Source organism: Arvicanthis niloticus, chromosome 10, assembly GCF_011762505.2.
Source record: "Arvicanthis niloticus isolate mArvNil1 chromosome 10, mArvNil1.pat.X, whole genome shotgun sequence".
Taxonomy (NCBI): Eukaryota; Metazoa; Chordata; class Mammalia; order Rodentia; family Muridae; genus Arvicanthis; species Arvicanthis niloticus.
In genome coordinates this window covers 10,081,771-10,097,919 of record NC_047667.1, presented here as the reverse complement: position 1 = coordinate 10,097,919, position 16,149 = coordinate 10,081,771, and the positions used below count along the sequence as shown (strand labels likewise).

Below are 16,149 nucleotides of genomic sequence, written 5' to 3'. Positions count from 1 at the left end.
ATTCTTGCACTCAATGCGGGCATAATCATTGCTTATATTCAAACGAACGACTAGAAAGCATTATTCAAATAAAGCGAGAGCACAGAGGGATGGTGGCTGACAGGATGCAAAGTAGGGGGCACAATTGTCTTCTAGGGAAGAGCGGCTTTCAGCAACACCCCTACCCTCCCCCCCCCCCCTTCCCCCCTCCCCCCCCCCCCCCCCCCCCCCCCCGCCTTCCCCACAGTGCCATTTGAGGGTAGACTGCAGCCAAGACTGTGTCACAGTGAAGATGTGGAGGTCAGGGGACAACCTGTGAGACTTGGTTTTCTCCTTCCACCTTGTGGGCTCTGGACACTGAGCTCAGGTCCTTAGGCTTGGTGACAAGTGCCTTAACCTGCTGAGCCATCTCATAGTCTCACAAACACATTTCCTTTCAAACAATCAAAATGGGCTCAGTACAGCCAGGCAATGAGATGACCTATCACCCCAGTACTCAGCAAGCTGAGACAGGAAGATGGCCGATTCTAGAGCAGCCTGAGCTACACAGGGAGAATCTGTCTCAAAAAAATTTTTTTTTCAGTTAATTTAAAGCTGAAAAATTAAGGAGCTCAGGTCACTGCTGGCTATTTCATAGATAACTTACTGTTTATTGGAAAACCGGAAGTCCTTAAAAATAAAACAGGCAGAAGGGCAAAAAGAAAACCATGCCGAAGCAGGACGGAATGTTTCCCTGACTTAGGTGTCCAGAACACTGATGGCAAGAGAGACAAGGCAAACATGTTCCCCTCTACTCTATGGCTTCTCTCAAGGAAGGACGTCTCCCTCAGATGCAAAGCATCTGTCCTTCGGGGGGGGGGGCGCTAAGTAGCATCTTCCTTTCCAGTGTTCCAACCGAACTAAGGGAGGTGAAAGATGCACAGAACTACCTCAGTTTACCAGCTCCTTACAGAGCCAAGGACTTAGCTGGGTTGCCCTAAAAGTATGCTGTTGGCCTTTTTTGGGAATGGAAAGTTTCTGCCCAGGGGCCCCCAAACTCACAGGGTCCCCACTGGCGAATATCTCATAATTGTCCCCCACGCCTCAGAGACTGCCTTCTTCCAGGTCCAGTGAGACCAAGTTGCCCAGGCTGTATACCTCTCTCTAACCTTTCTCTAACTCAGTCTCTTCCCTCCCACCCCCTCACCTGAGGGCCGTGGTGCAAAGGAGGAGGATGCTCTGACTCCCCCTGCCCCTCCCCCAACACCTTTCAGCCAATCCCAGGTGACAGGGTCCTAGCACTGGCTGAAGCAAGGGCATTGGCTGTGTGGGATAACCAGGGAGGAATGTCCGGAGTCCAGGTAAAGAGGCTCTATTAAAAAAAAAAAAAGAAGAAGAAGAAGAAGAAGAAGAACAGGAGCCGGTGGTCTAAAAACATAATTTAATGCATGGCAGAGGAGAATACGGAGAATGTGCGTGGAAAGGTGAACTTTCTGTTTGTTGGAATTCGGCTAGGAGTGGATTTTTGGCTGATGGACAGGAAAAACTGCACAGGCATTTCGGGTCACAAAAGGGAGGTCCCAGAGAGTAGCGTTCACCTGGGTCTTTCTTCCTGGTGGGTCTCGCAGCCCTTAACCGGGGGACCCTGGAGGGAAGAGGCAAGCTGGGAAACCTCAGGCTCCCTAGGGCCGCCTGTCCAGTCCAATCAGCTTTCTCAAGTCTCACTGCCCCACAACTAACCCTGCCAGAGCTGAGATTCTCGCCCAGCTCCCCACTTGAGTGTTCCCTCTCCCTCCCCAGGATGGGCACTGGAACCAGGGGCACAGCCTCCCCACAGCGTAGTGAATCATAGACACACTGAGGCCTGAGGCAGGACAAGTAGGAGAGCAGGGATGTGTCTTTTCCAACGGAGATGTCAGGAAGTGTCATGAAGCCGCAGAGTGGCATTCACCAAAGAGCCGCGCGCGCCCAAGGGGGATGGGGTGGCCTGAAGCCACCCGGCCTCGCGCCCTCTAGGCCCCTAATCCGGGTACAGGAGAAAGCCCGAGAAGGTGCTGTACTTGTTGTTGTTGCCCCCATGAGCCTTCCCGCCGTCCAACTTCACATAGACTTCATCGCCTGAATCCAGGTGCAGTACCACGCTGTTGCTGGCGTAGTCATAATTCTGGTCCGCGTCCTGGGCTATGGCGCTGGCTCGCACCTGCAAGGCGAACCAGAGGAGTGGGTGGGCCCTTTCACCTCTTCCGGAGTTCATGCCTGGCCTCCCTCGCCCATCCCCTTACAGGCCCCCTGCTCGCTACTTCAGTGTAAACACTCCCTCCTCCCTCCTCGGCTCCAAATTCTCTTGGTAGCCGAGAGTCAAGGAAAGAGGGTAGAGCCCCTTCCGGGACACATGCCCAGTATGTAAAGGTTCCAGGGGTCAAGGCCAAGATGAATAAACTGGAGGGAAAGGGGTGACCCAATCACAGAGGTAAAGAAATCTGCGTTTTTCTAGGAGCCCAGCCACTTCAAGCCAGGACTCAATCTGTTGGGGACTGGGAACCTAGTTTAGGTGTCAGGGTCACTGTACACCCGGGGTTCAGTCTCGGGCGCCCAGTATTTGAGTAGGAACAGCATAGTGCGCAGGGAATTGGGATGATGTATGTGGTCCAGCGCCCACCCAATCTCGGAGTTTGCTGGGGCACTGGAGGGCGGCAGGAAACAGTATATAGTTCCCAGGGATTCCGGGCGCCTGTAACGGTCTGCGGACTCTGTTGGGCCGGGAAAGGTAGGGAGGGGTGTGTGGGAGAAAGTCACTGACCTGCCCGTTCTTGCAGAGATCCGCCCACATGCTGGTTCCGTCGCCGCCACGCATGAGGATGTGGTACGTGAAGAAGTAGATGCCCCGCACCTGGCAGCTGAACTTGCCGGTAGTGGGGTCGTAGTGATTGCCAAGATTGGTGACCACGTCGTCGAACTTGAGCACCTCGTAGCCTTCGTGGGGGCTCTTGAGTCCCACGTAGAAGGCGATCTTAGGACCGCTGAAGGCGGCGCTCAGCGCACTGGTCACTTCTCCCTCCGTGTCGCCACCGCCCCCGGTTCCGCCACCCACCACTCCAACGCCACCGGCCGCGCTGGTTGTCAACTGCAGTCCGGGTAACCCTGGCCTCCCTGAGTCTCCCTTCTCTCCCGGGGGACCCCTGGGCCCAGGAGGCCCTGGCTCTCCAGGAGGACCCCGAGGCCCCGGCTTGCCTGGTCGCCCCGGATCACCCTTTGGTCCCTGGATAAACGGAGGCGGGGGGTTGGCGCTGAGGTCCTGCATAACTTCTAGGGCAGCAGTACTGGGTCCGGGCGGTGGAGCCTTGGCGCCCGCGGGTCCCCCTGCGGGAGCGACGCTGTATGGGTCACAGATCATGCGGCAGGTGCCCAGCATCTCGTAGTGGGCCGCTCCGGGGGGTGCCGCCTGCAGCAGCAGAGGCACCGCGATCAGCAGCCCCAGTGCCATGGCCAGGAGCACGCCGACGGCCGCCAAGCAGGCGCGCCGCCGCCGCTGCCACAGCCGGGAGGCGACCGCCACCAGCTCCTCCTTGCCGCCTGAGGAGGTAATGGTGGAGCGGCGCGGGTGGCCCCGCTCTATGCGTTCGGACGCCAACTCCGCAGGTCTCCGCCGCGTCCCCGACGTGAAGACCCCTGTCTTAGCCACCCAATTATTTCAACGAGAGGTATCCAAACCTGGGCTCCTGAGGTCACCGCTCTGGAACTGATCTAGAGAGTCTAAGAGCCCGACACGCATGGCGAGGGGCTCACAGGACGAGCCGGGCGCCCCGGCAGGTACCGGGTAGTGGCAGCTGGGGAATGCTGGGTCCCAGTGCGCCTTCCTGTCTTGGTTCAGCGGCGCTGGCTCCTGCTCTGCTGGGATTGGCGGGGCTTGGCAGGTTTCATCGGGACGCGGGATCAGCTCTGCCGCACGCTCTGCTTTGCTCTCCCGCTACTAGCTGGCTCCCGGGCGGAGGGGGTACCCAGCTACCCTGACGTAAGATCAGGACTGAGCGGCGGAGGCGGCGAGGCAGCAGCGTGCGCTGCCATCACTCGGGAGACGGCGCCCTCCTGTCATCAGCTCCCATCCCGCAGCGTCCTCCGGAGATGTGCCTGCTGGCGGCGCCCAGGAGCCACAAGTGGGAGCAGCGGGCAGCAGCCCCCAGCTGGGGCTCCACAGACACACCCACCCTTGCCCACAGGCGCCTCCCGCAGACCACCAAGCTCTGACACCCACGCGCGCAGTCAGTGGGTGCACACAGCACCCCACACACGGCCACGATGTGGTGTCGGCGGGGTCACCAAACCCATCCTCTATTTAGATGAGCCCAGATCTCAACTCAAGTCCAGGACAGCCTCCAGCTCTGTGGGGAGGACTTTCTAGAAGTCTCCGGAATGACCAGAATCAAATCAGTCTTGCTCCTGGGTGATACTTCATAAATTTAGGACTCCAATTTGTGAAACAGGCGACTCCAGCAAACCTCTATCAGCTTCTGGAAGGATTCTCTAAAAATAAATTACATTTGTATATTTATTGTGTGGAGGCCAGAGGATTAGGTTCTCTCTGTCCACTATGTGAGTTGGTTCAGGTATCAAACTCTAGTCCTCAGGTTTGGCAGCAAACGTCTTTACTGCTGAGCCGCCTTGGTTATAAAAAACAACAACAACAAAACGTTCCACCCATGCAGAATCTATTAGCTGCAGACATTTCCCCGCGGATTATTGGCTATTCTTTGTCTCCGGTATAAAATCCATTCAAAAACAGAAGCACTCACACCTGTATGTTGCAGTCTTTTGTTTTTTTGAAAGGGGGCGGCAGAGGGGGAATGCATAGTACAGAAAGTAACCAACTTCCAAGTGGAGGAGCAAGGAGGCGAGGGGCACACCTAGATTTTATTCAGAAGGCTGAATCCTCTTACATGTCTAGTCAGCTCTTGAAAGTGAAATTGGAACACGTTTAGTAACTGTTGGTGAACAATTTTCAAAATAAAAAGAGGAATGCAGGGCAGTGGTGGTGCATGCCTTTAATCCTGTCACTCGGGAGGTGGAAGCAGGCAGATCTCTGAGTTCAAGGCCAGCTTGGTGTGCAATCTCTTCCTTCTTGTTATTTTCTTCTTTAAACTTAGTGTCTTTTGTCAAGTGTCATACAAAGTATTAGATGTCATTATAGCATTTTGGAACAATGTGTGTTTTAGTGAATTCTCCTCCCTTACCTTCACCATGCACATTGAAGGGACAGGGTGCCCCCGCTCCAGGCTGGTGTGAGTTCATCTCCTCGAACACCCCAGGCCCCTCTCCCTACATCCAAATGCATTTGCACTCCTCCTCTGGGTTTTAGTCTTTAACCAGCTGCGGCACAGATTAAAGGAGAATTGTCTATGCCCCTCTATTGCTGAAAGATAGATAAAAGAGGAATCAGATCCCCCCACCCCTCCCACACCCCTTCCACTCCCCCAGGAGGCTGGGAAGATGTCTCTAATGAGGGGAAGAGCCCCTGGTCTGGGTGTGCCGGAAGTCCTGCATCCCCAGCACAGCTGAGTGACCCCACACCTCTGGTTTCTGGGCCACTTTCTGAAACTTGTGCTCTAAAGAGAGTGATTGTTTATCAGATGCCATGCTCAGTTAACCCATTTTGTCACTGAGGTTGCTTCTGCTCCCACCTCTGGCCACTTGCAGCCCGTCCCACCACAGCAGAGGTCTCCACAACAATCCTGCTACGAGCATCTGTGCTCCGCCTAGACCAGCCTTACCTGGGACAGAGATGCCTCTCACACCTTAGTTGCTGTGAGTCCTCTTTCCTTCATTTGCAGACAGTCCTGTGCATTCATTAGTTGTCTCCTCTAATACAGATGGGGAAACAAAGGCATTAAGGGTGCAAGGAGCTTGCCCAGGGTCTGCCCTGGCTTTCTGAGTTTTCAGATCTCTCCCCCATCTGTCCAGAGAGACCATAGAATGTGTAGGAAGCCCAGTGTTGGGTTCCAGTACTGTTCCTGCAACCCATGTGACGTTGAGCAAAGTGACTCACTTCTCTGAGCCTGTGTCTCATTCCCACAGGGTGGACAGGACACAGACCTGCTTCAGCACTCCTGGGAGAATTAAATGAGCACATTCATGGCAAGGCGAGTGGGAGTTCACAGATGCCCTCTGCTCTGCTGTTGTGGATGTGGCGACTGAGGTAATACTTGTGGACACCAAGCAGGGTGGCATAGATGGGCTTATGGTTAATGAAAAAGGCCTGAGCATCAAAATCACACTGTTACCTCTTCCAAAGCAGAGACTGTAGGCTGTGCTGCCCCGCCCGCCCCATCCATCCCTCCCTGCCATGGATCACACACAAAGTAGCCTTTCCAAGGTTCAGCTCTGCTGGTGACCCCTTGGGTTTACAGGGGATGCAGGCTTCCTTCACCCAAGTGTCCACTAGGTGGCGAGTGAGCAGTAGCAGAGCTAACCGGCAAGGAAGGGGACCTGCCATCTTCCACCCTCTCTCCCATTGCAGGGCCTGGCAGTGTGGTGCAGTAGTTAGTGTCTGGCCAGCTCCTCCTCACCAGTGACTTTGCTTCCTCTAAGGGAACTGTGTCATGCTCAGTGACTGTCTTCTCATCAATATTAATTATACACTTCATTAAAATATTTAGCCACAATTTTAAATTGCAAGGCCTACTTTGGACTCAGATCTAGAGTCTGGGATTGTAACTCAGTTAATGGAGTCAAGAACAAAAAGAAAGCCCTGGGTCTCATCCTCGGAATCACACTTACCCAGCATGCAATTCCAGAAGTCAAAGTAAAGGCAGGAGATGAGGTAGATTAGAGGAGAATTATCTATTACTCTATCTACTGCGAGATGAATAAAAGAGGAGAAGGAGCCTCGATCCCCGTGTGCTGGGGAGACCTCTGTGGGAGAGGAGAAGACGCCCTGGCCTGGGAGGGCTGAAGCCCTGGTGCCATCCATCCCCAGCACAGGTGAACAGCCCCACACCTCTGAGGTACTCATAGAAGTGTCTTAAGGATGTAGATGCAGGTGGTGTTGTAGTGAGAAGGAAGGAAGGAAGGAAGGAAGGAAGGAAGGAAGGAAGGAAGGAAGGGGGGAGGGAGGAAGGGAGGGAGGGAGGGAGGGAGGGAGGGAGGGAAGGGAGGGAGGGAGGAAGGAAGGAAGGAAGGAAGGAAGGAAGGAAGGAAGGGAGGAGGGAAGGAAGGAGGGAAGGAGGGAGGGAGGGGAAGGGAGGGAGGAAGGAAGGAACAGAGGGAGGGAGGAAGAGAGGAAAGGAAGGAAGGGAGGGAGGGAGGAAAGAAGAAAAGGGGAGAGGAGGAAGAAAAAAGGAAAGAGACTGTGGTAGAGGTGGGGCAGAGAAAGGGGGGAGAAAAGGAGGGAGAGGTGAAAAAATAGTGCCAGAATTTGGGGCGATTGAGGGAAATGGAAACTCTGAAAGGTGGGGCTAGGTGAAGTTAGGTCATTAGGAATGTGCCCTTGAAGGGACTGGGGAACCTGAGGCTCCTCCTCTGTCTCCTTTGAACCGTGCCGTGCGTGGGTGAGTGGATTGCTATTAATCCAGCCTACCTGGTGAGGTCCAGGCTAGTGAGAGATTCTGTCTCACAAAGCAAGGTAATAAATAGTTCCTGAGGAAAGATATCCAAGGATGATAGCTCCTGGTCTACACACACTCATGCATGCACACACACAGACACACACTCACACATGCACACACACAGACATACACTCACGAATGCACACACACAGAGAAACACACACAGACACTCATGCATGCACACACAGACACACACTCACACATGCACACACACAGACATACACTCATGCATGCACACACACAGACACACACGCATGCACACACACAGACACACACAGACACACACGCATGCACACACACAGACACAGACACACACATAGACACTCACACACACACTCACTCACATGTTGGAAAGCACTGGTGCAGCAAGGGGCCACCTGCATTTCTCAAGTCACCTCAAGGTATGGTGGATGGACAGTGGGAGAGATAAAAAGTAAAGAGACTATCTCATAACCTAGTAAGAGGCGACAGGGCTCAGTGTGTGACTGCAGAGCAGAGGTGGATATTCCAGTGTATCTAAGCACAGAAGGCTGATAGAATCTAGACAGAAGCTAAAGAAGGAGGTGGAAGAGCTGAGTCAAGGTTAACTCCGACCTTTTCACACAAGTGGCTGGCTGAATAAACACAAGAAAGGACTCATTTGGAGAAGAATCATTATCACATGTATGGCCCAGGAAAACCATGAGATATTGAACCCATGGAAGGAGACCTCACACCTGCCGTGAACAGGAATCGGGATCAGGAGTGACATGGAAATGCAGCTAGACAGTAGTTAGCTTCAGGATGCAGGTGATGTTTAAGCTTGGGAGTGGAGAGTGGAGGGGGAGGAACAGGGGAAAAGAGAGGAAAGGAAGAAGAGAGGAAGAAAGAAAGAAGAGAGGAAGTCTTGGCTTGAGATGAACAACCCGTTACCCCCAGCCAACCAGAAGACAGGCAAGGGAGGGGAGGGGAGGGGAGGGGAGGGGAGGGGAGGGGAGGGGAGGGGAGGGGAGGGGAGGGGAGGGGAGGGGAGGGGAGGGGAGGGGAGGGGAGGGGAGGGGAGGGGAGGGGAGGGGAGAATGCTTGGGAGGGAGAAATAAGAGAGAGGGAAGGGGAGGAAGAAAATGAGGGAGAGAGGGGAGAAGGAAGGGAAGGAGTAAAGAAGGAAGGAAGGAGGGAGGACAGAGGGAGGGAAGAAGGGAGGGATGGAAGTAGGAGGAAGGAAAGAGGAGACAGGGAGACTTGAAAGAAAGAAGAAAGGGGAAAGAAGAAAAGGAAGGCAAGGAAAGAAACAGTGAGGGAGAAAGAGGAAGGGAAGGAGGGAGGGGTGGGCAGATGAAAGTCAGGGCTGGTCATAAAATTGTTCAGAGTCAGGGCAGGATGATGATGATGAAGGGCCTCTAGTGAGTGTGAGGAACACAGCATGCCTTGGTTTTTAAGGTTTTAAGGTTTTGTTTTGTGTTTTGTCTTCAGTGTCTCTCTACCTCTGTCTCTCTGTCTTCCTCTGCCTGTCTGTCTGTCTCTTCCTCTCTCTCTCTCTCTCTGTGTGTGTGTGTGTGTGTGTGTGTGTTGTACATACACATATGGTGTATGTATATATGTACAAATGTACTCAAGCATGCTCAGGGTGCCTGCACGCGTACATGCGTGTGGAGGTCCAGGGGTGGTGCTGGGTATCTTTCCTCAGCCATTCTCCATTCTGTTTTCTCCAGCAGGCTCCCTCATTGGACCTGAAGCTTGCCAGTTCAGTCAGTCTAGTCAGTCAGCTTGCCTTCAAACCCTATGTCTCGGTCTCCCAAATGCTGAGGACCTGAATGCTGGTTCTCACCCTTGAGGGCAAGCACTTTATCCACTGCGCCATTACCCCAACCCTCTCCCAGATTCTCTCCAGCTGGTGCTCATCACTACTGCTCGCCCTGGGACTATGTGAAGGCACCACAGAGGCAAGCATACCTTGTGCTTCCTCAGTCTTTCTAGGCCCTTCCCTCCCTGGCACCACAGGGCATATTGAGGAAGGCAATCACACCATCTTCTGGGTGAGGGGTGCTTGTCTAGGATGCAGGAGGTCTGGAAATAGTGACCTGTTCAGTTTTGTTCAAGAAGGAGCTTGTGCTCCACAGTGGATGGCCAGGGATAGCATCCATTTTCTGGTCCTAGCTCTGGAAACCAAAATGAGGCAGGACTGTGGTGCCTTAGTATCCAGCCTCGTCCCTTGAAGATGGTCACAGCCTTACTCTGAGTCCAGTGAGGAGATGCCTGCCAGGCCTGTTAGCCAGATCACAGTAACACATTTGAGTCAAGAGGGTCAGCCAGCCCCAGAAAGCCCTCGCCTGTCCTCTCAGAGGCAGTGACTACAGCCCTAATTATCTCTCCTGCTGGAGATTCAGAGTAGAGGATCTGCTTCTGTCCCTGGATCTGCTCCCTCCTGGGGCCAAATGCCCCATAATCCTCTCACCTGTAAGCCAGCTGTTGGAAGCCAAGATGATTTATCCGGGTACTCTCCTCTGGGCCAGCCCCATGCCTCTCCTCGCTGGATAGAGAATCAGTCAGGCTTCTCAGTTCACTGCCCGTTGGAGTTTTGCATGGCCTTCTGTCTCACACAGAACACTGCTTCATCACTTGCCCCAGCATGAAGTGGCTGTTCAGTGCCCACCATTTACGAGATAGAAAGGACTCCAGTCAGAAATGTCTGTCCCTCCCCAGCAGAGCCAATGAGCAGGTGACCTGACCACCTTCCTCCTCAGTACGGTCTCTTCATGCATACCTTGCCTCTGCCAAGCCACCTATGTTCCAAGAGCTATGTGACACATGCAACCAGTAGCAATCTTCAGGTGACATTGCATCATCCTGCCTCCTGTGAGGGAATTCTTCCTCTATGATGAGGTATCCTTTAAGGAGAATAGTCTGTCTTTGAGTGTCTTGATTCCCCCACAGAACTGGACAGAGCTGGTCACCAAAAGGTCTGGCTGTTTGTTCTTGACAGCCTCCTTAATAGTAAGCTTTTGTATTCTCGCCAAACACCCATGGATTGCTGGGGAGGTCGCAAGTGTCACGTAGCCCTGGGGCATAGGTGGCTCATTTCCTATATCAAATACGTTTCCCATTGCTAAATCAAAATACCTGACAAAAGCTATCTACAGAAGGATAGGTTTATTTTGGGTTACAGTTTGAGGGTACTGTCCATGATGGCAGGAAACCATGGCAGCAGGAGTATGAGGCAGCTGGTCACATTGCGTCCTCATTCAGGAAACAGACAGGGATGGAGGCTGGAGCTCACCTTTCTTTCTCCTTTATATGCATGGACCCCAGTAAACGGAATGGTCATCTAGAGTGGTCTTCCCTCTTCAGTTAACCTAATCTAGAAACTCTCATAAACATGGTCAGAGGCTTGTCTCCCAGGTAATTCTAGAATCCAGACCTCGGCAAGCTGACAATTGATATTAGAAATCACATCTTCTCATTGAATCAAATAACCTGAAGCATTGACTGGAAAGCAGACAGTGGAGACACACTGTGGGCAGGGCAAGGAGATCAAGCAAGGTGGTGCCACCATGTTAACGAACCTCAGTCATGTCTGTACCCTCCTGGAGGGCACAGACATAAACCCATCCTCGTCTTGTCTCCACCCACAGGGACCACAGGTAAGTGGCAGTGAGTCCAGGTAAGCATCTCCACACCACGCCATTCCCAAGACGCTCTCTGATTCATCGCTTCTGTGAGCCACCTAAACACAGGTGCTTCTTTCCCCAAGGTGCGCCCGCTGGCCTGCCGCTGTCCATGGTGCTAGGAGCTGTAGGCAGCCAACCTTCCTTCTGCAGGACTGAATCCAGTTTCTCAGATCCAAGAATTATTTCATGTTGCCTGACTTGGAGTTGAGTCCAGAGCTTTGTGAAAATGATAGACATTTCAGGCCTTCCCCCACAGAGCGGGCTGGCCCGAGGGTGGGACACAGAGAGTTTTCTTCTTGCCCCTTTGCTTTCTGTACTCACTAGATGGGCGGCTCTGAATTAAGATCAGAAGGGCATCAGCAAACCCAACTGAAGTAGTGCCTTCTCAATTTGCAAAGTATTTGCAAGAACTAAGGATCTTGGCAGACCCAACGAGGAAGAAGGGCTTGTAGCTCCATGAGATGGTCACACAGATGAGCTCATTCCAGGGTTTCTCTGGCAACCAGAAAAGCTCTTCTGCCTCCACTCACCTGCAAAGGTCTAAGTGCCTATGGCTGGAGAGACAACTCAGTTGGGAGGGGCTTGCTGTATAAAGGATGAGGACCCAGTTTGATCCCCAGAACCCACGTTTAAAATGAAAGGGAAGAGCTGCAGATGACAGTGTGAGCTTGTAATCCTTAGCTAGGGAGGTGGGTGCACGTGGTCCCTGGAGCTAGTTGGCTTCCAAACCTCTGGGGGACTGTCTCAAAAAAAGCAAGAGACAGTTTGAAATCGTAGACAAAAGCAACTGACCAAGTGGAGCTTCAGTGATGTGGAGAGGTTGGAATGTTGCAGATCCAGAGGAAAATTACTTTGGGGCATTTTTAAAAAAAATAATCTATTATCTTTTATTTTGTGTGTATTGGTGTTTTGCCTTCCTGTATGTCTTTGGCCCTCTTAATAGCCCTTTATTGTCTTCTGTAATAGTAAACTTACATCATTTTGTGACTTGGCTTTCTATTGCTGTGACAAACATCATGGCCAGAAGCAACCTGGGGAGAAGAAAGTTTATTCAGCCTAAGTGTCTAGTCCATCATGAAGGAAAGTTGGGGCAGGGTCTAAAGGTGGTAGGAACTGAATCAGAGGCCATGGAGGAACAGTGTGTCCTGGTTTGCTCCTCCGTGGCTTGCTCAGCCTGCTTTCTCATACAATCTTTGACCACCTGCTCAGGGATAGCACTGCCCACAGTGAGCTGGACTCTTCCACGTCAACCATTAGCCGAGGAGATGCGCCTACAGATGTGCCCACAGGCCGGATCTGGCGGAGGCATGTTCTCAATTGAGGCTTCCTTGTCCTAGATGGCCCAAGTTTGTGTCATGCTGACAGAAAACTAACCAGCACAGACATCCAGCTTCTACCAGTGCAAGAGCTAAGAACGCAACCAGGTGGCATCGAGAGCCTGGAGCACAGTTTGCCTGCTTTGCTGTAATCTGCTACCCAATATTCTCAGCAATGCATTTGAGACATGTGTTGTTTCATGATTTCCTCTGTTCTGTAACTATAAAACGTTAATGAGATTGCCACCTCAGTGGAACATGGTAATTGGGAGCGCCCATAGGTATACCTCGGACATACACACTCATATTTGATTCTAGAATAAGCTGTCTCTCTCTCTCTCTCTCTCTCTCTCTCTCTCTCTCTCTCTCTCTCTCTCTTCTTTGCAGTGAAATCTGTTTCACCAATAAGAGAGATACGTAGGGTCCAGAGGGATCCCCAGTTGCTGTCCCTGAGCCCCCACTGTGAAGCCAACAGTGGGCATCTAGGATAGGCAGGGCAGTAGACTCCATTGTCTGTCCCATATGCTCTTCTAGAAACCTCTGTTGAGATGCTGCCTGATTCTCAGTCACTAAGAAAATGCCCTACAGGCTGCCTACAGCCCGGGCTTATAAAGGCATCTTCTCAGTTGAGGTTCCCTCCTCTCAGATGAGTCTAGCTTGTGTCAAGTTGACATCAAAAGTGGCTGGCACAGCCTCTGTCCCAGGGAAACACATATCTTTGCTTGAATTGTTGTGAATTTCTCACTGAAGCTTCCTTTGCATCTTCTCCTATTACAAAGAAAAGAAAGAGGCCCAGCAGGATGTCTCGGTGGTTAAAGGTACCTGTCACCAAGCCTGATGACCTGAGTTTCATCTCTGGGAGCCACATGGTCAAAGAAGAGAACAGATTTCCTCTAACCTCCACATGATCACTGTTTAGCATGCATGAGCATGCACGTGTGCACGTGCACACACACACACACATGCACACATACTCACTTATGCTAGTGCACACACACATGCACACATACTTATACTAGTGCACATGCACACAAATAAATACAATATAATTTAATACATGGAAGTAGAAAGCAGGGGACTGGTATTAGCAGTAGACAGGACTTGGCTACCAGGAATCATAGATACTCTCATGGTCTCAGACAGTCCCTATGGACACACAGCAGAGCATCTCATGATATGCAGGCTATCCATAGTTGTGTTAATGGACTGTGTTATTTTGATTAGTTTGGTTTAGTTTAGTTTTTCAAGGGTTTCTATGTGTAACAGAGCCCTGACTGTCCTGGAACTGTAGACTAGGCTGGCCTTGAACTCATAAAGATCTGCTTGCCTCTGCCTCCCAAGTGCTAAAATTAAAGAAGTGCACCACCACTGTCTGGCAGTTGTATTGGTTTTTTAAAGTCACATGGGGGCTTGGGGAGTGGCTTAGTTAGTGGCGTGCCTATCTACCATGCACTAAGATCTGCATTCCATCCCTACCAGCACATAAGCTGCAACCCCAGCACTCTGGAGGCAGAAGGAGGAGGATCAGAAACTGAGGCCATCCTCTGATACATAACCAGTTGAGTTCAACAGAGACACATCGGATTCCATCTTAAAAAAACGTGTGTGTCGATAACCATCTTTAAAATTATTTCAGTTGTAACACTATACATTTTATTCTACACATATGAAAAAGATTTATTCGGGGGGAAATGCAATACTTTATCAGGGTGTGAAGCAGAATGTTTTCACGCACACACACACGCACACACACACGCACACACACATGCACACACACACACGGTTAAGGAGTTATGCTCTGCAGCCTCTGGGCCAGTGCTGGCTCTGCACGATGCTCGATTATAAAACGGACATAACTGGGGTCTGGAGAGATGGCTCAGTGGCTGAGGCACTCTTCCAGAGGACCAGGGTTTGTTTTCTAGTACCCACATGGTGACCCACAGCTGTCCAAGGTGGCTCACAGCTGTCCTTAACTCCAGCTGCAGACACCCACGTCTGCCCCCATTGTGAACCAGGCATACACAGGGTGTGGCTATACAATCAGCCAAAACGCCAAACAAGCAAAATAATGAAATACTCTTCAAAATGCTCTAAGTAGGGTGATAGCCCCTCTGACACTTGGTACCAAGAGGGGCTCCATGTGGCGACTGTGTCAGACTCCTCTGCATTTGGTGAGTGCCCCCACAGGCCCTTCCCAGCCTGCCTCCTGCTTCAGCTCCAGGCAATAGGAACACACCTGTATGCCCACTGGAATAGTACTCCACCAGACAGACAAAACCAGCTTGAGGTGGATGACAGTAAAGAGATTTGTCACCAGCAATTGGCTCACAGGTCTGTGGGGACTGCTTGGGGCTGTCTCAGTGCAACAGAAGTCTTACACACCTGCCTGTAATTTTTTCGTCTTGTGTGTGCCCGTGTACGTACGATAGAGATAGAGAGAGAGAGAGAGAGAGAGAGAGAGAGAGAGAGAGTGTAGGTGTGCCGCAGCACAAAGTCAAAGGTTGAAGGACAACTTTGAGAGTCAGCTCTCTCCTTCCAACTTCTTTCAGACATGGTCTCTTGTTTCTGCTCTGTGTACTTCAGGCTCTGCAAAGTCAAACAAATGCCATTGGCCCCTCAGCTGGGCTCTCTGCTGGTACACCCCTTGTCTTCTCCCTGCACCCAGCGGGCCAGCAGCACTCCACACCCTGGATCCAGTGTCCCTTGGCTATTTGGGATTCAAACTAGAAAGCTCTCCCCTGGAGGTGCGCCCTGAACGACTCTGTGCGGAGCTCCCCCTAGTGGCAGATGGACATTATTTGCGGCACAACGTTTTTCTGCCTGGGTTAAGTAAACTAAATTTATCTGTATCTAAGTATTCCTTCTGTCTACAAGGCTCAGAAAGGTTCTGGGACAGAAAGATCATCTTATTTGAGTTTTATAAACCAGGAGATTTTAAAAATTGTAGCACTCTGAAGGCAGAAGCAGGTGGATCTTTGAGCTGTAGCTAACCTGGTCTTGAGACTGAGTTCCAGCCAGGGCCACAGAGAAAAAAACCCTGTCTCGAACAACCAAAACCAGATCACACTAAACAGATAAACAAAAAGAGGTTTTTAAAAAAGAAGGAGGCTTTTGAGACTCAGAGAACACCTGTAAAGGCACAAGAATCCTGCAGTCTGGTAAAAAAAAAAAAAAAAAAAAAAAATGTGAGAAGCCAGGGGCCAGCAAGACAGCTTATACCACCAAGCCTGACACTTGATTTGCTCTCCAGAACCCACATGGTGGAAACGTGACCATAGAAGGTTGTCATCTGACCCCCACATGTGCAATGCACGTCATGCATGCTTTCCTTCCCACACATACAGAAACAAACATAATTTAAAATTACTTAAAATAAGAAAGCCTGAGGTGTTTCCAGACAGACAAAGAGGGAAGGGACCACAGATACCATGGGAATCAGAAGCTGCTTTTTAAAGGCTCCTGCACCACACAGGGCCCTCATTAGTGGGAAACCTGGTGAGACTCAAAAGGCTCCCTGCCAGGCCTCTGGTTATATGATTCATAAAAGGACCTTTAGTCAAAAAAAAAAAAAAACAAAAAAACAAAAACCTACACTGATAAGCTCTGGGACCAGAAGGGAGCCAGGCAGGA

At 51.4% G+C, this 16,149-nt stretch overlaps 1 protein-coding gene across 1 annotated transcript; it reads right to left on the bottom strand.

The window, feature by feature from the left end:
* Positions 1-1,377: 1,377 nt before the first annotated feature.
* Positions 1,378-4,488, bottom strand: C1ql2 (complement C1q like 2). The gene is made up of 2 exons (XM_034512743.2): positions 2,759-4,488; positions 1,378-2,158 (listed from the first exon to the last, which is right to left on the bottom strand). The coding sequence occupies exons 1-2, from the start codon at positions 3,440-3,442 to the stop codon at positions 1,979-1,981; spliced, it is 864 nt and encodes a 287-aa protein (XP_034368634.1). The 5' UTR covers positions 3,443-4,488; the 3' UTR covers positions 1,378-1,978.
* Between the last annotated feature and the right edge of the window lie 11,661 nt (positions 4,489-16,149).

Excerpts from the sequence above, each read along its gene's own strand:
- C1ql2 (XM_034512743.2), bottom strand. The coding sequence starts at position 3,442 with ATGGCACTGGGGCTGCTGATCGCGGTGCCTCTGCTGCTGCAGGCGGCA. Across the intron at positions 2,159-2,758 it reads ATCTCTGCAAGAACGGGCAG|GTGCGAGCCAGCGCCATAGC; the intron begins GTCAGTGACTTT and ends TTCGCCTTGCAG.